Genomic DNA, 20,103 nt, shown 5'->3' on the forward strand with positions numbered 1-20,103 from the left:
TTTTTTTTTTAAACAGCGCGGCGATAACGCGTGGCCCATATCTCCGTCCTTATCGGCCGCCGAGGCAGATATTTCGGGGGTTGGAGGAGGAAGGGGCGGGGAGGCTGTTTGCCAGTGCATTCACACGCGCACCGACCGGCGCTTCTCTTGCCTTTGCGGCAGCCCTTTAAAAGGGTGGGCAGATAACTGACGCAACTGAAGCACTTTCCGTTTCACCTAAACCGAGTTGTTTTCTCTCTCGAACCCCACCGCGAAGACTCTCGCTGGCTGTATACTGTACATAGCGTCTTGCTTTTGAGCACGAGGTCGCGGGTTCGAATCTCGGCCGCATTGCCGTGGGAGCGGAACGCAAGAACGCTCACCTGCTGAGATTTAGGTGACCCCAAGTGGCCAAATGAATTCGGCAAACAAAAAAAAAGACAGTATACAAGTAAAAAAATGTTGATAATTTTTAAGTTATTTGAGGAATATATACCTTAAAGCAAGCACACGATTTATTTATTTATTTATTTATTTATTTATTTATTTATTTATTTATTGGACATGTTTAACCGTTGCCGGCGGTTTTTCCACAGCATTTGGTTGCCAAATCAACAGACCTGGCTACGCCGTTATTCAACAAAAGAATCTCCCCGAAGTTTTAATAACCATACTTATGTGACGCTTTAATTACTTACCCCCACTCCCCTCGCTGCTGACGGCCTCGTAAGCGTGCAATGCGATCAATCGGACCTGTTGCTCTTTATAGCGGTTCCCGCGGGTGAATGACACGAGCGGATTCTTTCAGCGCCCAGCGCTGCGATTGAGAAAGTGCCGACGCCGGCTTCTATTTTTCTATATCTGTCGCACGCCCGCGCCTGACTGGGCGCAGAGGAGCCCGGAAACAATGCAATCTGAAGCCGGGCGAAACGTAAAGCGTGTGCCGATCGCTTCCTGCATGCGGGCGACGGTGTACAATAACCCGCGGCTGCTGTCCGCGGTGGCCGCACGGTGCGGTCGTTCACCCCTATGTATTTTTTTTCTCTCTCCCTGTCTACGCGGGCAGGCGTCAGGCTCGAGCAGTGTGGTAGCCTGTGACCACGTAATGAGTGAGCGATGCACCTGTCGTCGGTGGGAAGGGGGCTGAAGTGGATTGCGATCCAGTTTAGTTTTTTTCGACGTGTCATTATATAAATTCGTTGTCTGGCTCGTCGTCTGCAGCTGCAGGTTCGAAACGAAGGCACGCGATCGCTCGTGATTTTACCGTGAGAGGAGAACGGTGAGGCTTGCCTGTTACCCTTCGTTGGCAACGTGGGTTAGGGACTAGCCCGCAGAAAAATAAAAAAAAAATAAAAAGGAGGGGGGGGGTTTCTGACAATTGGGGAGCAGGGCTTCGTCAATGTGCTTGTGAATGTCTTTTATTTTTTTTTCGTGATCCCTCTTCATTTATGGAAAACAAACAATATGAAGCGGATACAGATAGGTGTTACAATTTACGAAATTTACGCCAAGCCGTCAAGCTCGGCTTGGCGGTCCCTACGTGGGACTAACCGGGTGGCGCGGGGTCTCCCCTGCGTCTTCTCTGGACCTAATAAAGTTATTTCACTCACTCACTCACCACAAGCGCGAACGGATGATGATGATGATGATGATGATGATGATGATGTGGCCATCTGCTTTGGAATGGGGAGTGGCACATGTATGCTCCTAAGCTCGCTCTTCCGCTGTGTTCAAACCGCTAAATATCGGCAGCTGCGCTTGTGCCGACATCTTGCGCCGGTTTGTTCACCAGAATGATTTTTTCTTTTCTTTACACGGCTGTTCTTTCTCGTCGAAGGAACATAGGACTACAAAAAAAAAAGAAAAACGTCGTATTGCCATTTGTTGGGCGTGTTGGTAAATTGAAGCGCATTGTGTTGTCGTCTCCCTTCCGTCCTTGTTTGCTGGCGCTAAATATGCCTTCGAAAAACGTCGTGCTGCCATGGTTTTCAGACACGTATTCATACCAACCAGGCCGTTTTCCTGGCTTCGCCGATGTCCATTGTGTTCTAGATCTTGCGTTTCAGTTACGAGACGCCATGACGTCTCGCGTGTATAGTATTATTTGTGCGGTGATCAATGTAAGCGGTAGTTCCTTGCATGGCTAGCTGTCGCTATACTGGGTGCTTCGTGTGAGTGACGGGGAATCGCAGGACCGGAACTGCGCTTTCCCAGCGTTACGCAGACATACGACACTGACTGCTTGAATACTTGAGCCTTCGCGCCAAGCGTCGCCATATTTAGGGGTATTTATTCCGCGGTTCCAGCGATAGATGATTCGTTTCAGCTTAATCGTCTAATTCGTCTTCCACCGTACCCTAAAACACCGTCATCAACTCTGCGTAATGTGTTACTCTGTAACAGACGCAGAACGATACGAATAAATGACAGGACAACAGCGACCTGTCACGTTTTCTTTTTTTTTTTTTCAGCTATTCCACGTCTTTCGTTATCGGGTCGCATTTCGGCGCCCACAACTGCGCTTGTGCACGGCGACACCTTGATACCTTTTAGAAAAGTGAATTAATTATCCTCTCCGAACGAGTTAGCGGCGAGAACGCTCTTTTCTATGCTGCCGTTTCGTCACGTCGATTGGCGTCAGTTGCTTCAGAACAAGTGCGAGCCAAGTATACGTTCGCGAGAAGCAGTGATTCGGTAACGGGGCCCTCAAAACGGCCGCAAAGTTATCTCGAACTATCCGTCGTTGTAAATGAAAAAAAAAAATAATAATAAAAAAAATCGGAGGCGCAACCCTTTTGAAACGCGTGCGCAAAATCGATTTAGAAATCGGGCACAGCACACGGAAATGTTGGCGTTATAATGCGTCGAGCTGCCTCTGACGTCACGAAGGGGCGCTTTCCTCGGACAGCTCGCACTTTTTTCTTCGTCGCCGAAAGTTGCGGCAATCGCTGAATAATTTACCGCACGCGTCTTAATAGGAGGCAGAAAGCCGGAGAAGTCGCGCTTAGCGTTTCTTTATTTTTTTCTCTCTCTCTCGGCTCTTGCTTATCGGAGGGTCTTACGCAACCTGACTCCGCGCAGGCTTTGATCGCATTCAGTTGCGTGCACGGAGCCGCCTCGTTTCCGGTGACCGGTGTGTGTATATATGCTGTCCGGTATCGCGTGCTGGTCGGTCAGCCGTGCGCTAGCACTCGGGATGCGAGTAACGACGCTGGCGATGCATGGTCGCGTGCAGCACGCAACGATTGCTAACCCGCAGAAACCAGACAAAAAGAAAAGTATCGAAATCGTGTCTTACTTGTGCTTCTGGCGCTGTTTAGCTTGAAAAGAAGTCATTATGAGGACCGAGGAAAAGAAGTGTAAAAGGCACGTAGATTATTCGCGTCGTTTTAACCTCACCCTGTGTGACGCGTACGCCCGGAGAACAGAGCGAATGCGGCTAAGTTGCGACTCCTTCAGTGATAAACAACGGCTAGCTTTCTTCAGCGGAGCAACGTTGGCTCTTGTTGCTTATGAATGGAGAGATAAGAAAGCTTGTCATCTAAATATATTTTTTAAATTATCTTTGTGGGAGTAACTGTATATGCCTCATGTTTATTTCGTCCCGCTTTCGAGAGTTCTTTGTGCACCCAGAACGACTATGCGTTTCACTCTGATTGGGCACAGCCAATGTAAAACGCACTCCATCGCGGAGCAGGAAGACTCAAAACACGGAGTTACAGTCAAGTGCGAAACAAGAATTTGCTTCGGCATAGAATTGCCAGCAGCAAGTGCCCTCAAGTACACGCACAGCGGACATCAAAGCTTATCGGGAGGCGCGGGTTCCGGAAAACATCACACGCAGAATCTCCTGTGGGAGTTACATAAACAACGCCTGACCATTTGCTGCTGATCACCTGCTTATTCGTCGTCGCGGGCTGCCGTGATTCGTATAATTGCGAGAAACAGCGCAAAAGAACCGTGAAACGAAGAAGCGCGGTTGAAACACCGAAATGTAAAAAAATGTTCACTGGTGTTATATGATGGTGCGTGTGAATGATGGCCTCTGGCTCGTGGAAGACGAGCACTGGCCGATGCCTGCTGTAGTACATGACGCAATCGAGCAGCGTCACGTTTGTAGACCTGGACCTGGTAGACCGTTTGGTAGACGTGGTCGATGACGGTGCCTCCTCTCGATGCAAACCATTGTAAACCGTACTCCGGTGGCGGCTGCGTATGGCACGGCCGCGCAGGCACTGCCTTGAAACTAATCTGCGATGGGGACAGAGTGCTCCGAGTGCTGATAGCTTCGTGTGCGCTATGTTCTCGCCGCTTCGTTCGCGTTGAAGCGACAGGCAGCACGAAGGTCAGTTTTTAAAAGAACACGAAGGTCAACACGTTTAAAAGAACACTGCAGATAATACGAGCAGATGACGCGATCAGGCAAGTGATTCAATGGCGAACCAAAAACTCGCAGGATCATGAATAATCACGCTGACTGGAAGATTATTACGATGGACTGCTGTTTCACAAAAGGAGGATTGAAGTTGAGCACTTGTCTGAGCATGTGGCGGGTAAACTGCTTTATGGTGGCTGATACGGCTTGAAAGACTGGTTTGATAAGGGTGTCGCAGAGGGAGGGTATATGGTAGAGCTTATGATAAAGGCAAAGTCTGAATGTTTTGCGGCGCCTATCCAGTTTGGGAAGATTAGCCTTTGATTTTAAATGATTAAAAGATGGCAGTGGAAAGAAGCTGCGAGTCCATTGTAGGTCATGTGCGAAAAAATGCAAGCCGATATTTGACAAAACGAAGCTGTTAGGGCTAACAAAGGACCGAAGGGCGCGTGAAATCTTGGAAGCTTCCTTGATAAGACATGGCCCAGTTAGGTGCATCAGCGAGCCGTCAGTGTATCTTCTCAAGAAATAACTTGATTTTTTTTTGGGTGTAGATAGGGGCTCGCCGAGGGAGTGTTCCATGGTCACGCGGTTATGATCCGGCTTGGGCATGCGTATAGCTCGAAGCGGTAGCATTGTGTGATTTCAATAAGCTATAGTTGTTAGTCTGCGTTCGTCCTGTCTCTTTATCTACCTCTGTGTCTCGTTCCTAGCGCAGTTTAACTTCACAAAAATAAAAGCAAGGCAACACACCAATGTGCGGCTTTTACTTTGCATGACACTCCTGCAGCTTCGAGTGCCGTCCGAAACTACGCCGTTCCACGTTGCTCCCCGGCGTTCCGCTTCCCCCTGCTTCGGAGTCCACGTCCCGTGACGTTTGCCTGGAAGGCGTTACGCCTCTCCTTTAGACGTCGAGTCCGAAGGTACACAAGATTAGCAGCGGTCGAGGCGGACACGTATCTCGTTCATTGACCCCTTGTGGCGCCCGCGCGAGCACCTCTGTGACACTAAACGGTGCGCGGACCGGATCGAACGCGCGCTGAGTCAAGTGTCGTTGCCCCGATGGAGTTGACCGAGGAAGCTGTAACTGTTATCGCGAAGAGAAAGTTCCAGCAGCTGAGTCCTTCGCCCCAAGTAGGCGTTTGTAAGGGTGTTTAGATCGTGGTTTCGGGTATACACAGAACATGATCGCTTGGCGGGTTGTGTTTAGACTGGCTCTGTAGGACAAGTTTTTAAGAAAAGAGGTTAGCTTGCCACACTGCTTAAATGTGATTACTATCTTGAATGATTATCAACTGCGGCGATTGGCAGCCGGGCGTGTATTTACGCATGGAGAAGTCCTTTGTTCCTTAACTGCAAATGAGCGGGAAGATAGGCTACATCAACGCCGGCTATCCCAAGGCTCGGTTAACAAAACAAGGCCGTACGGATTTCCCGTATTGTAACAGGCACGCACGCATTTCGACAAAGAAACGCAGAAAAAGGAAATCGAAACGTATATTAAGACGATAGCTAAAGCTAACCAGAAGAAACGTCCCACATGCGCCCGCTTTAAAGTCCATGCCCACTGTGCATTGAAAACGCTATTACACGCACAAGCACGAATGAGACGTCGCACTAGGCGTAACTAGCGTAACACTGCGGTATATAGTGATGCAATGTAGCTGTCGGCGCTATCAATCACGCGGTGCTTAGTCTCGTTTACTTCTGTAGCGATTGCGCATGCTCCGAATATTAGCCACTGGCAGCTTCGTCTGGAAGCCGAAGGGTTGTTAACAGTGCTTATTGGTAAATGTCTGTGTGAATGAAACCTCTGGGACAGTGCGAAAGGATCCCGACAAGAATGAGGAACGCGAGCGCAGACGCCTTCTGAGTCTTAAGTTCTTCATAAGGGTGACCAGGAGCTCACGATGGCGAAATGCTTGAATGCCTCTCTCCACTAAAAAAAATGTTGACGTCGCCGACTATCCTTCACTCTGGCCAACCAACAGTAGACATTATTTTCCCGGAATCTTTGTTTCTTGTTACCAAAATGTCCACATCCTTGGCGTACCGTATGCTTGCACAGGCACGCTGTACGGTCGCAGCGACAAGCTTTAGGTTCACTTTAAGGTTTGGACAGTGGTGAAACCTTATCGCATTAATTATTTGCAGTACGCCCTTTGCGGCTGTAATTAAAACGTTGAACCCCGTTTCTGGCGCCTGTCATAGCATCACTGTTGGCTTTGGTGTGGAAAAAAAAATCAGGATCGAGTTGGTTCGCCAAAATATAGCTGAGCCTTCGTTTCATGACTTCGATATTATTTACGAGAAGTGCCGCGAAAACGTAACGAAAAAAGTGAATAAGCGAGAGAAACTATTTTCTCACGTGTTCAGAAGCAGTCCTCTAAATGTATCAAAACAACGTTCTAGTGCACTTTATAGTTGTTTCTGCTTTGTTCTTATTTTAAATATCGTATCAGCTGCCAGGCAAAGAGGTTCTAGGCTCGCCCTCTGCCGAAGCCTGATCTGACTTCCATTTTATCACGTTTCCGACTGCGTATTTCCAGCCTAAGGGGCCAAGGACTTCTCTTATCAATCGACTGCCGTCTAGATAACCAGTCGCTTGAATATCACATGGCTGCAGTGGAACACTTGCACATGGGTACCTAACGTTCAGTTCGAATAGTGTCATGTTTTTTTCGCTCATGGTTTGTATCTCGTCCTTCACTCCACGTGTTGCATAGCCGTTCTCACGCGAACTCATCATCCAGGCTTAACTTCTCTCGAGTTTGCCATTGAAGCCTATGGAGGCGAAATGCGAAAACACCCGTGTACTTCGATTTAGGTGCACGTTAAAAACCCCAGGTGGTAGAAATTTCCGGAGTCCTCCACTACGGCGTGCCTCGTAATCAGAAAGTGGTTTTGGCACGTCAAACCCCATGAGTCTTTTTTTTTTTTTGCCATTGAAGCCTGCTCTCGCAATCTAATTTGCTGCTTTATCTCGCATAGAATTCCTCGGTTGATATTCTGGTTACCCGACGAATGGCTCGGAAGTTTTGAGTTCTTCAATCACCAGGGGACCGCGTAACCCTCGAGCAAGTTTCGTTCCGGCGCTGCTGCTCCATTGCAATGTATGCGCGCACGCGCACGGAGCAGCTCGTACATTCTTCCAGCCGATAGCTTCTAAAGGAATTTCGGGGTGGGCAGGGTCGCGGTGCGTGTACCACACAGGAACTGCCACACGCCACGTTTACGCGGCGGAATGGGGAGGGCAGATGGAGAGGGCGGGCTATTTTGCGCGAGGAGGACGGAATAGTCCCTCGGTAACACTGCATCACCGAGGGTGCGGGGAAGAGGGGAGTTACGCACCTCTGGCCCGGACCAAGAAACGCAAGGTGACGACTGTACCGAAGCAGCAAGAGCTCGGGCTGTTTCGGAGGGGGGCAGGCGTTCTCTCCTCCTCGTCCGTCATCTAGTGTACGTCCGGGTGTGAGAGAGGAGGATGGGAGAGGAGGACAACTGGGTAAGAGGAGGAGCGAAAGAGCTTGGCGGAGGAGAATGGCTGCCGCCGGGCGCCACGGCGGAGATTGCCCGGTCATTGTGTCAGTAGTGCGCGCGCCGACGCGGATGCGAGCGGTGCTTGCGGGGAGCGGCGGCCAACGCCTCTTGGGGGAGCGCTGCTGCGACGAAGACGACCGACCGATCGAGTCACGCGCTCGTTGCGCCCCTGTTGCCCGAGCGCGCGCGCGTGTGTGCGCGAACGCGTTTTAGCGCGCGCTCTGTTTTGGCGCAGCTAGTGTGAACGGTGGTGGTGTCTTTGAGGCGCGCTGACTTTGACGCGTGCACCATGGGGCCCGCGTCGGCCGAGGCGACTTCGGTGCAAGTGCCGGGATCTCCGCCGCGCGTGCTGCCAGGCTACGTGTCCTTGGTGCTCGGCAAGGGAGACGTCTCGCGGCTGGACATTGTGAGGCATGGATGCGGGTCAGTTGCTCCTTTTGTGCTGCGGTTTCTTTCGCCAGTGGACGGTTGTTCTATCTCGCGCGGCAGTCTTTCTTTTCGCAGTTCTGCCCTGCCTACGATGGTCATTTCTGCCGAGGACAGTTCAAGTGAGCGCTCGCAGAGAATTGTTTAGAAATGCAGGAGCTGGGGCTTGGCACCGATCGTGCGATCGGCGATTTGCTCTCACATTGTCAGAATCGGTAAGAACGGTGACATACTTGTTTTAAAAGGCTGCGAGGTAACGCGAATCCAACGATCGTCCAAGAGCCGACGTGCAATATTATGATGTGAAATGCAAGCGATTGAACTTGCGTTCTGGAGATGCTGGTTTACATCGTCAGAAAGTCGTTCGCTTTGCTGTCATTCGCTGGTAATTCGTGCGGCTCGCTTTGACCTGCTTAGGGTAATTATTTTGTTAATTTGCGAAAGCATGTTCTTTTCTATCGTATTGGCCCGTACTTCGCGTGCTAAGTGCTCTTGTGTTTAATATGTGCCCGTTGCTAGTATTGTACAAGAGGACGCCGCTACAGCGTGATTCGCAGGTTGATAAGTAGCTATATTTGTTGCTGGCAGTTAGAAACATGCCAACGAGACGCTCTGGCATCATTTATTTCTTGAACTTGTGCTGATGGTAATTAGACTGACTTCCAAAGCCCTCGGAAAAGGTTTTACCATAATGGACGTCAGTTTTGGTATCCCTGTGCATGTCAGTACCTTGTCACCGTTTTGCTGTATTCAGTGTCATTCAAGCACAATTGCATGAAAAAAACTAGAATATAGCGAATACTCGTGCGCGATCGTAACTGTGCGGCATCTCGCGCGCGACCGCTGATGAGACTCCGTAAGCGGTCCGTAACTTTGGCTTCTCTGTGAAGCTACCAAGCTGTGTGCTGAAGGGACCCTATATTTCCGCAGGTGAAAATGCCTTAGATGACTTCTGCAGAGTAAAGTAAGACTTTAAGGACTTATACTAAAAAGCGGTGGCTGCAGGTATACGCTTCGAGCGTCCGCATAATTGCCATTGCAATAAAAGTCATTGCTAGAAGCTGAAGTTGCTTGGCTCAACGGCTTCGTAAAGACGTGACAAGTTGCGAAAACAGCCCTTTACTATTTGATTCTTGTGCGCTGAAACTTTCCGTCTAGTCCGAAACTCGGCCTGTGGCAGCTTAACAAAGGTTATTTAAAAACTGACACTGCTTTTTCTTCGTTTCTCTTCACAGCGGCCTTACATTCTGTAGTAGCGTTTCAACCGAAGAATTTCCAAAAGACTGCACATAACGATGTCGAAGGAAACCTTCAACGAGTAGCTTAACTTGTTCCGTCGCAGATAACTTCGTATGACCGTTTTGCATGTGAAGTAGGTCGGTTAAACAGCTATCGGGCTCTTTTCCCCCGCACATTTGCGGTATATCTTACGCATCGTTGACTTCCAATAAAATCCCGCTGTGTTGCGTTCATTGTATTGACATTACCAACTTTTCTAACCTGGATTCAGATAAACTGAAATGTCTATTTTTGTCTTAAATTTGTTCCGCTGTGAAAGACAACGGTGTATTTACATCGCAGTGTTTATCATAAGCATGCCGAAGCTATGCTAACGTATAACTGGACGGTGCTGCCGACTCTCTTCCTGGGACGTCCGTAGCTCAGTTCTCCGAAATTCAATTGCTCCTCGCATGCTATGTCTAAAAAATCCTGGCGCAGATATCTCCTTGCGTCGGCTTCCTACATTTTCGTGTCGTTCGAAGAAGTTTAGCGCTAGCGAATATGTGGCACCGTGAAAACACCCTTTTGCTTTCTCTGTACAGATATGAATTGTATCGAATTAACCTTTCTGGTCGTTTTACGTAACTTCGAACATTAGCAAGAAGCGTATAGGGGATGAACGCTGTCTTCTACGTTGTTTTTTTCATTCACAGTATAGGTTGTTTTCCCTCACAGTGTTGCTGTGCCCGTTGCCCTCTCTCACTGTCTTAATGTATATTTCGTGGTGGCGTATCAGTGACAAGTGACTGCGTTTTTTTTTAGCTTTTAGTCTTGTTTATAGATTAAGTGAACTCAGTCTTCGTGTTACCGGAATCAGGCGATGATGTGGAAATTTCCGGCAGGAATCTGTGTTTTTCTTCTGAATAGAGCTGAAACTGCGTGCCTTCAGCTTCTCCACGTTCCGCGGCTTGAAATGTAAAGCCAGAGAGAAAAAAAGCCCACTGGAACGATTGCGACGCGTACCGCATTTACGCAATAGTACCGCCTGGTTAATTATAGTAGCGTCAACGAAGAGCCGACGTTACCCCGGCTTTACGACACACAACGTATTATGGTGAATGGATTGTGAGGAAAGCGTTAAAAGTTCTGGATTAACATTGAGCTCATTTAACATTTAGCCAGTCTTACTACGAGAGCGTTTTGCACTGCAGTCCCATTGGAACGTTTCCGTACATTAAACGGACGGCACAAATTAAAATGAATACGACTACGGTACATATTGGAATTGGCCACAGTGGAAAGCAAGCATAAGCAGCAAGCAAAATTTAAAATCAGCCAAATTAAGCTATGAAATTTTCCTGCAGTGTGCTTTACTTTTAAAGGAAACAGCTAGTTTGTATTCAAACCGACATGAACGTATCAACTTCTCGGGGAAAAAAGCGTGACGCGTTAGGGGAGCCCTGTATTGGCAAAGAAATTATTTCCAAGGCCTTCGTGTCAAAATTCGTCTGTAGCCAGACCTGAAATGCTAATTAAGTGTAAACTCCAACAGTGGACCATGCTGCCAGTAGCACACCTTCGTAATTGCAGTCACTAATATTATCAGAGAAACTGTGACATGTGGAAATTACTAGCGGGAAGGAAAGTATATGTTAAGCACATTGGTTTGCATGCCGCTGTACTTGTCGCATATTCTGGACATGGCCGGTCGCGAACACGGTCGGACGAGGCGCACAAAATGAGGGAGCCAGGAGGTTGCGTTTTCTCTGTATCCTGCAATATTTTCAAAGTGCAATAAGCCCTCGTATTGCACTCATCGGGACATGAATTGCGGTTCCTTATAAACGGTATTTCATTGAAAGCAGAGAGGTGCCAAATGCGCCGTAGTAACGCGGAAAGTGCGCTCCTGAAGTACGGAAGCTCGTAAAGCGTGCATTGAACCAAAGCCGCGCTCGACAGTAGCGTCATAAGTGAAATCCTGATCACGCCCTTCGTCAACCACTTCGTCTGTCGTTTATGATCTTGTAATGTAGCCACAGGGGGCGAAAACCTGGGACGCCAGGTGACGGAGTTGTATTCGCAATGCTTTTTGTTTGTTTTAAGGATTTATATCATTATTACTGTTAGGACGTGACCTATACGTCCGTCCGCCACAAAGCGAAAAGCACCTTGCCATCATTGTCATAATGCTCTTTATCCTTCCTGGCTGGCGCAAAGTGCTTCCGTGTGCGCCGCGTTTAACCGTGTTGTGCGGCTTTTTCTCTTTACATCAAGTATCCGAGTCTGGCGCCACTCCGCGTCTAATAATCATGTGTGAAATACGTGGGGAAGTTCCGAGTAAAGCGATTTCGCTGTAACGACGGTTTACCGTATACGCTGCGCGAAGCGATTTGACCTCGCAGAACTTCGCATTAAGCGATCTTTCGAGTAAAGCGATTTAAAAAAAAAGAGAAGAGCGACCGGTTGACGTTTGCACGAGACGATTCCTCTCTCAATCTCCTCCGCAGGTTGGAGAGCTCTTCAAGCGGCGGCTGCCGGCTGGCGCAGGGGACCAGCAGCGGCGCCAGCTGCGGCGCCGGGGGCGGCGGCCATGGTTCGTCGTCCTCTGCCGCCGCCGCGGCGCGGCCCGTCGAGCTCGCCTTCCGGGGCCTGAGCGTGTCCTGCGGCAGCAAGGCCCTGCTGCAGGACGTCTCCGGCCTCGTGCGACCCGGAGAGATGCTCGCCGTCATGGGACCCTCCGGTGAGTGCCTCGCCCACGGGTCGTCCTTCAGTCGAGCCGCTGCTGCTGCTGCTGGAGTTGCCCGTATACACTTGATGCCCGACAGCGGAACATGGCGGCAATGCAGTGCTGCACCTTTCAGCCCCCCCCCCCCCCCTTTCCAGGGATGCTCGAAATGAATCCGGAGCCGTCCTATATACAGCGTCTCTTTTAGGTCTGGTGTTCACTTGGGGACCCACTGTTGCTTTGGGACTATAGTCTTGAGGAAAAGTTAAGGACCGCACAATCAGCGATGGAACGAAGAATGCTAGGCATAGCGTTAAGAGACAGAAAGAGAGCGGTTTGGATCAAAGAGCAAGCGGGTATAGCCGATATTCTAATTGACATTAAGAGAAAAAAAAATGGAGCTGGACAGTTCATGTGGTGCGCAAGTTAGACAACCGTTGGACCATTAGGGTTACAGAATGGATAACAAGAGAAGCGAAACGCAGTCGAGGACGGCAGAAGACTAGGTGGAGCGATGAAATTAGGAAATACGCGGGCGCTTGTTGGAATCGGTTGGCGCAAGACAGGGCTAATTAGAGATCGCAGGGAGAGGCCTTCGTCCTGCAGTGGACATAAAATAGGCCGATTATGATGATGATGACGACCATGAATCGCGTAAAGGTACGGTTTTAAAAGCTAAAGTAACAACCGTCTGCGTGGGCGTGGGTCCGCGTTGTCGTTTATTATAGCCGCACCAATATGACAAATTTGGCTACTACGAAGCCTGCGTTCTTATACTATACCGTATCTGACAAAAAAGAACAAAAAAATATGGAAGCTCCCTAACACAAGTAAACAAAAGGGCGGGGCGAAATTATGTTTTGCGCCGAGAAGTCTTGTTTCATTTGCTTATCGTTTGGCATCAGTCTCTCTTGAAATTGCAGCTGTGATGATTTTCTGCTCGTCACTTCAGCAAGCATCCATTCTGAAGCAATCGTATCGCTGGCGCTAAGCCTTCCATTGGACAACTGAAACCTTAACAAAATGTAACCTCGCGTAAGGTTAGGTTTTTTCTTTTTTTTTTTTTAGAGGCAGCGCAGCGGCACATGTCTCCCGTCTCTTTTTCGAACTAGTCTCCGGTTCCGCCGTGGTGGAAGCACATTGAAGATCCTCGCAATTACCCAGCAGAAGCAATATAACTTTCCCCGTTCTCTTCGTTTTCTTACGGCTAAGTTTCGATATTGCTGACCTGAAAATCCGCCCTCACCCAGCCCCTCTTTCTCCCATCGTTTCGTAACAGAATCCATTCGAGAGAAAATTGGATTTTTAGCCCGTTGGTGAAGTTTTGCCGGATGTCTGTAAATGGGGCCGGCGGCGTCTTGGGATACCCGCGATATGATTATTTAATCGATTCACGTCTGCTCCTACTGACCTTGCTAGTTATCGGCGTCTGCTGTCGTACATATGGCGTGATTGTGTTACCGAATCATTCCCTCAACATTCAACTCCCTCCTCCCTTCTTTTTTTAACCTCCTCACGTGCTCAAGATAAAAGAAAACGGCAGTAATCGCAAAAGCTAGTTAAATTACAGCGCACCGAGCGCAAGTGGCAGGTCAGCAGTCTTTCTTCTTTTGTGCAGTGCATTAGTTCCGGGGTCATAAAACAATAAAAAAAAAATATCTAGCCCTTAGTTACATGTCGCTTGACAAGAGGGGAGAACAACTCTTACATCTTTTAGATGTCCTGATTCGAACTCGAGTAACCTCGTTCCCTTTATTGTGAATGTTTTATCACCTCACAAAATGAAAATTGCAAAGACAACACATTCACTATTAGATAATGCAGATATTAGATGAGGTTGGCAAAAAGAAAAAAAAAAACGGTCTCAACGATTGTTGGACGCGACTAAACCATACACTCTATAGGTAGCTCGCATAAGAGCATACTCACGATAAGCCTAGTACTGAAAGTCGGGTGCAATAACACAATAAACGTCAGATTGCAAGCCTAACGCAGGCACTATAATATCACGTAACTCGCGTATACACAGAAAACAGCGTAAACTTAAGAGGCTCTAATATTACTTCAACGATGACCTGGCGCTCATATCTCAGTGCCCACTCATAGACGTTTCAAGGTCCAACCGTAGCAGGAATTTTCGAGCTACTCACATACCCACATACAAGAATGCAAAACGGGCGCGCACACACGCGTACACACATGCGTGCCTTACTCGAGCGATCGGTTTGTGGAGAAGCACAAACGCGCACGTAGCGGAAAAACCCCCACGAACCGTTTTCCCTTTCAGTATTCTTCACTGCGCCTTCACGACGATTCCACTACTTACTACTACGCTACTACTACGAGGTCGGTGGGTCAGGGAGCCCTTTCCTTCCGAACAACTAGGCGGAATCCGTGTCTCGCGGTCAGCCGGCGGTGCCAGGATTCGGCGAAGAAAGTGCGGGCGCGTCAGCGGCGTCTTCGAAAAGCGAGGGCGTTTGAGGATGGGAGGGGACGAGTCCTTCGCTTGCCGCGCCGTGGAAAGCGAGCCGGGGGCCGAAGAAAAGCGGCTCCCCGCTAGCAAGCGCTCATCTGTGTCCCCCGTGAGGCCGGCCATAATGCTTCCGCGCACCGCGGTCTTCTCTCGAGCGGCGATGAACCGCAGGTGCGCGCGCAGTGGTTTGTCCTGCCGTACCGTCGACAGCTCCCCGGGCAACGTGGTGCTTGCCCATACAGCACCGCCCCCTTCTCCCACAACACATACACACACGCAGTCTCTCCCTCTCTCGTTTTTCCTCTCACACTTTCTTGCTTCTGCTGCTTCGCCTGCCCAGCGACGTATGCGTGCTGGCGCCTGCGCGTATAATGGCCTCCTCTCGGCGGCGGTCGTGCGTGCTGTCCAGACAAGCCATTCTTGCAGGAGGGCGCGCGCGCCGCGGGAGGTGGCGACGGCGCTTCTCCTGCGCGGCGCGTGTTGTGCGGGAAAGCCTTTCTTGCGCCGCGCGCCGACTTCCCGCCGTTAGCCGGAGTAGAGACGGACGGGCGGTGATTTAGGGTGAAGAGAAGCGCGAAGAAAGAAGGTTGGGGATAGAAAGCTGGGGCTCTGTTGCGCCTCAATCTTCGTCTTGCAGTGGCCGAGAAAAATGCTGGCCGCACAAAAAAAAAAGAAAGAAAAGAAGAAAGGACGGTGACGAATCATTGGGACAACTATACGGCCCTCCGTGACATACACACGTGCGTGCAGCCGCTTGTTGTGTATGGCCGGTGAAGAAACGCGGGATGACAGAAGAACATCGTACAAGTCCAGGGCCAGCGAAGCGTTTCTGTAGGCGCCGGTTAGACGGATGAGGCTCCGTTTGCCGAGGTAAAGTGGCCCAGAACCACGCTCCTTCCCTTTTTCGAGAATGCTTTCTAGGAAAAAGGCCCGCTAGGTTGCGCCGAAGGACGCGGGACTCTGTTCTGTCAGTAAGAGCCCTTTTGTGGCACGGAAGCCACGCAACACTAGACCTTGCTCGCAGCTGTGTGAACTCGGAGAGAACGAAACGCCGTTGAAAGCTATTGTCGTAGCGTAGCATGCCTTGAACAGCGGTCTTGTAACTTTCACTTGCGGTTGCTTCGGTCCTTTCCCGCTCTGGAAAGGTTCGGTGGCACTTGGTCACTAGCCGACGAGGGCCGAGGTTGCCAACAGCACGTTGAATGGGCGCCGGATAGCTATTTAACGTCGTCTTCTTCATTGTTTCTTGTGGCGCGCACAACACAGAAATCAGGTGCATAACACAGGAAAGGAAAGCGGAGAGCAGAATAACTACGAGTTTATTTCGAACCAGACACGTGCATAGATAGGTGACGAAATGACAGTGTTCTAGAAATGAAATTTAACAATCTCGTTCAAATTCCTTTTTAATATTACTCTTGACAAAGTGTCGGCAGATTTACCGTAGGCTCCGGGACAATCGTATACACGTATGATTGCGAAATAAGTTGAATATAATAGCGTCCCTTTCAAGTTTGAAAGGTTGTCAGCGCGTATCGGTGATCGAACGCTAGTAGACGATATCTTGGTCCGACTGAAAGAAACCGAATTTATTGGATCATGTGATGCAACTGATAAGCGGTGGTCTGCTCGAACAAAATTGGTGCCAAGTAATGATAACGAGATTCGCGGACATAAGGACGATTTGGTTCACGCTGGACATTACAGTCGGAAATCTCCGGGAAATGCCTTATGTAGTGCACTTAAGTTAGCTGAGGACATTGTTCTATCGCGTGGTTGCCGTTTAACGAACGATGAATACTACAAAATGAACGCACTATTTGTATTGATGAAGGCAGACACGTACCTTTAATACGGAGCTTGGTAAAACCGTTGGCAAAAGTCGGATGTCACGTTGCCGCCTCTTTTCCCCGAGTTGCCGCCTTTTCTCTCGCTATCTCAGACACGCATGGAAAAAAGAAAAAAAAAAGAGTGCGCCCGTACGTTGCCTTCCGAGTTAATGAATGAACGGGTGAGGTCATCGTAAGAGAGAGGGGGTGGTTGTAAATGGCGACAGGGCGAAACGCAAGCGCGCCAGCGGAAAGGCGGTTACGAAAGCGCTACGAGATGAGGTTGACTGAGGCAAGTTGTGGCCTTTTTTCGTTCTGTTGCGTTTGTTCTTTACTCTCACTTGAATTCTCGGCGCTGCGGGTGGCCGATTCTCGTAGGAGCATCGGCAGCCTCCTCTGTACGCTCGATCGGTCGTCGCCTCAGAGACTTTGATCTTAGGAGCATTTTCGAGATAAGTATTCCACGGATGGTGGGTGCCTGTTATTCCCCCCATTTTTTTTCTTCTTGCGTTCCCCAACCCTTCTTTTCGTTTCTTTTTTTGTTTTGTTTTCTTGGCGCCCGGCAGATGTTCGCGTGAGTTTTGCGCGAAAAAGAAAAGAAGTCAGAATGAAAAAAAAAAGTGTGTGTGTGTGTGGGGGGGGGGATTGCAAGGTTCCCTCGAAAGGAAGAAAAACTGGCGGCAGCAGCATCGGTCGAGTGTTTTCTCCGGCTGTTCCGCGACGATGACGTCAGTGCATCGCAGCCGGATGAACTCGTCGGGCGCTGACGTCAGCATCCGGTTTACTACGTGACTTGCGTGGACTCTCACGTTACCGCTCGGCAACCCCCCTCACGAGCGGATTAGAGATGCCCGTGTTTTCTAAATATAGCGATCACGCGACATTCTGAATGAGAGAGATAGAGAGAGAGAGAGAGAGAGAGAGAGAGAGAGAGAGAGAGAGAGAGAGAGAGAGAGAACAAGGCTTGAAAATAACCGTTGGAGAACATGGCGGAAATCACTCGTCCTCAGCTACAAGCACAAATAAAATTAAAGAGGAAGCTTTGTAGCGGGAACGCTGAGCGAACGCGTTGTCTTCGTTCCCCACTTTTGACGCCCACGCTTGTGAACTGCCCACAACGCTTACGAACGTCAGACTGCATTCTTCACAATGAATGTTCGCGCGTTGAGTTGAGTTTCGGCCGGGACTGGCATGCCTCAAACATTTGGAAGCGAACATCCCCGATTTCAAGCGGCCTTGCGGTCTCTCGGATAGCGCTAACCTAAGCCACGCGCTATCCGCTCTCGAAGCGGAAGCATGGGAAAACTCGCGCCGAATGTCTGCCTCAAAAAGAAAGAAAAGGGCTCTTTCATAATTTCGACGTTTCGGCGGTCGTTAAACACAGACCCGTCATTCTGCGGGAATGCAGTGTACGTGCTTCCATGCAGTCCCCTCCACTTCCGTGCCGTTAACAGCAGCTTGCCCAACGGCGGTTGTTGCAAATGACAAGCAAAATAAGCTCGCGTCTGGCGAGGGACGAGGGTGGGGGATAGCAGAGAAGTCTGAAAACAGAAAAAACTGAAAGAAATGAACGCCGAGCAACTGCCATCGTAATAACGGAAACTGCGTCGTCGTTGAAGAAAATAATGCATATGGCATCGCAGCTAACAGTAGGCGGCACTGAGAGGTTCGGGAGGCAAGCGCCAACATTTTAGAGGAGGGAGAACGAGAGTGCGTTGTGGGTTCGAATCCGCAAGCCGGCGGAAAAAGAAAATTTAAATAAATTTAGAAAGAGCAAGGAGGAGGAAAATCTAGGTCAGCGGTTCCCCCGCCACGCCGTGCGCGCAACGAAGAGGCAGCGAAAGTCAGCTGCGTCATCGCAGTTCTGTCGGCCTCTCTTGTGCAGACAGCGTGTCTGAGGGGGGAAGAATGCACTAAAAAATATCAGATGCCTGTCTCTTTCCGTTTTATATTAGTTCTTTTGTGAACCTGGGCAAAAGCAAAGAAAACGTGGCATCGGCGTAGTACGCGCAAACGACGATCCTGTATAGACACAGCAGCCAACACACACACACACACACGTAGGCAAGCAGACAAACACCACTGGATCAGCAGCAGACGAGAATTCGGCACACACAACCCGGGCGTCGTCTGCTGGCCTCCGCCGTCGACGCCATTTTCTTTATCTGAACGGCCCTTATCCGTCACGGGCTCCTTCCTGTAAACCCTGCGCGTGCAAGCTCGCGCGCGCGTGCGCGCCTACATTACCGTTGTTTGGCGGAAAGAGGAGGATGGACGGTGGTGGGCGCCCAGGCAGATTGCGATGGGGGGCGCGCACAGACTGCAGGCGGGCTAGGCAGACGGCATGGTGGTCGTCGCTGTGTAGTCGCGTTATTTTTGTTTTCCTGTTTGTCGATGCGGCGTTCGATAGCGGGGAGCGGCGTGCCGGCACTTTCGCCTTCGAAAAGAAAGAAGCAGCGGGGGCAGCGGCGCCCGCGCGCTCTTCGCAGCCGCCGGTCGACCTGATTCTCAAACCGTGGGGCAGCCCCCCTGCAATAGCGCCCCCCCCCCCTTCCCCCGGCCTTTCCTTCTGCTCGCAGCAGACGAACCGCTCCTCTGTGTCGTCTGCTTCTCTTACCTCGCCAGCACGCGCGCCGAAAGTGAACGGAATCGTTTCTTCTTTTTTGGCGCTTCGTGCCCCCTTCAACGTTCTTCAGCGCCATTTTGTTTGTTTGCTGTCTTTTAGACGGAGAAACGAAATAGGCGATAGCGGCTGAAGGGGGAGGTAAAGTGATGAGGGGGATAGCGTAGAGAAGGAGGGGGGGGAGGGGGCATGGGCGGCGCGTGCTACGAAGCTGAAGAATCCCGCACCCAGCACAACGGTCCCGACAAGCGAAGCGAGTCTCCTTCGAGACCGAATGGCGCCCGACAAGAAGCGACAACAGGCGCCTTCGCTTTCCCATTTTCTCCTTCGCATTCCATCGCGGTAAGTGCAGGGAAATGGGGACACCCACCTCCGAAGGACGACTTTGCGAGGGAACCCGAGCGTATGCGTGATGGACTTTTCGAGGTGCACGGGCACATCGGCAGTTGAGGTGTCATCCAATGAAGAGCGCAACTATGTGCCGTGTGCACGCGCTTTATTATGTTACGTACGGGCCTTTCGAAGAAATCGTGAGTGACGTGGTTGATAAAGAAAAGGTCAAAAGAGAACGCTTGAAGGGAAAGCCTTCACCCGTCGCAACTCCTGCGTCGGCAGCCCTGTCTCGTCGGCCCAGACAGATGGCTGGCGACGACAGAGCAGACGGAGGAGAATGCTCGAGATTGAATAAACACTGAGTGTAAGAACGCTGTTACGACGGTGTCGGGAAGGAGAGAAGCGGGAAGCGAGCGAGCTCGCTTTCGCGTCGTATCAAGTACTACTACTAGGCTTTGCCTATACCTTCCGGGGGCCCGTCGACCCGGCGGGGCTTTTGTTGTGCAGATGCCACGCCCTAATCAAAAGGTGCCGCCGGGTCGGAAGAGAGGAGCCGTACGATGGGGAGGCTGGGAGGGG

The 20,103-nt window shown here is 50.3% G+C and overlaps 1 protein-coding gene across 4 annotated transcripts in view; it reads left to right on the top strand.

Annotated features, from left to right (window-relative positions):
• E23 (Early gene at 23) overlaps window positions 1–20,103 on the top strand; it is a 219,741-nt gene that overhangs the window by 146,004 nt on the left and 53,634 nt on the right. For 3 of the 4 annotated variants that reach the window (XM_065454131.2, XM_065454146.2, XM_065454139.2), the window contains exon 2: window positions 12,049–12,281. In XM_065454131.2, coding sequence (XP_065310203.1) covers window positions 12,049–12,281 — 233 coding nt within the window. Of the gene's footprint in view, window positions 1–8,112; window positions 8,318–12,048; window positions 12,282–20,103 lie in introns of those variants that run through there. The other variant, XM_065454122.2, reaches the window with a different exon arrangement.

The sequence above is a fragment of the Dermacentor albipictus genome, chromosome 2 (genome assembly GCF_038994185.2).
Source record: "Dermacentor albipictus isolate Rhodes 1998 colony chromosome 2, USDA_Dalb.pri_finalv2, whole genome shotgun sequence".
NCBI classification, from domain to species: domain Eukaryota; kingdom Metazoa; phylum Arthropoda; class Arachnida; order Ixodida; family Ixodidae; genus Dermacentor; species Dermacentor albipictus.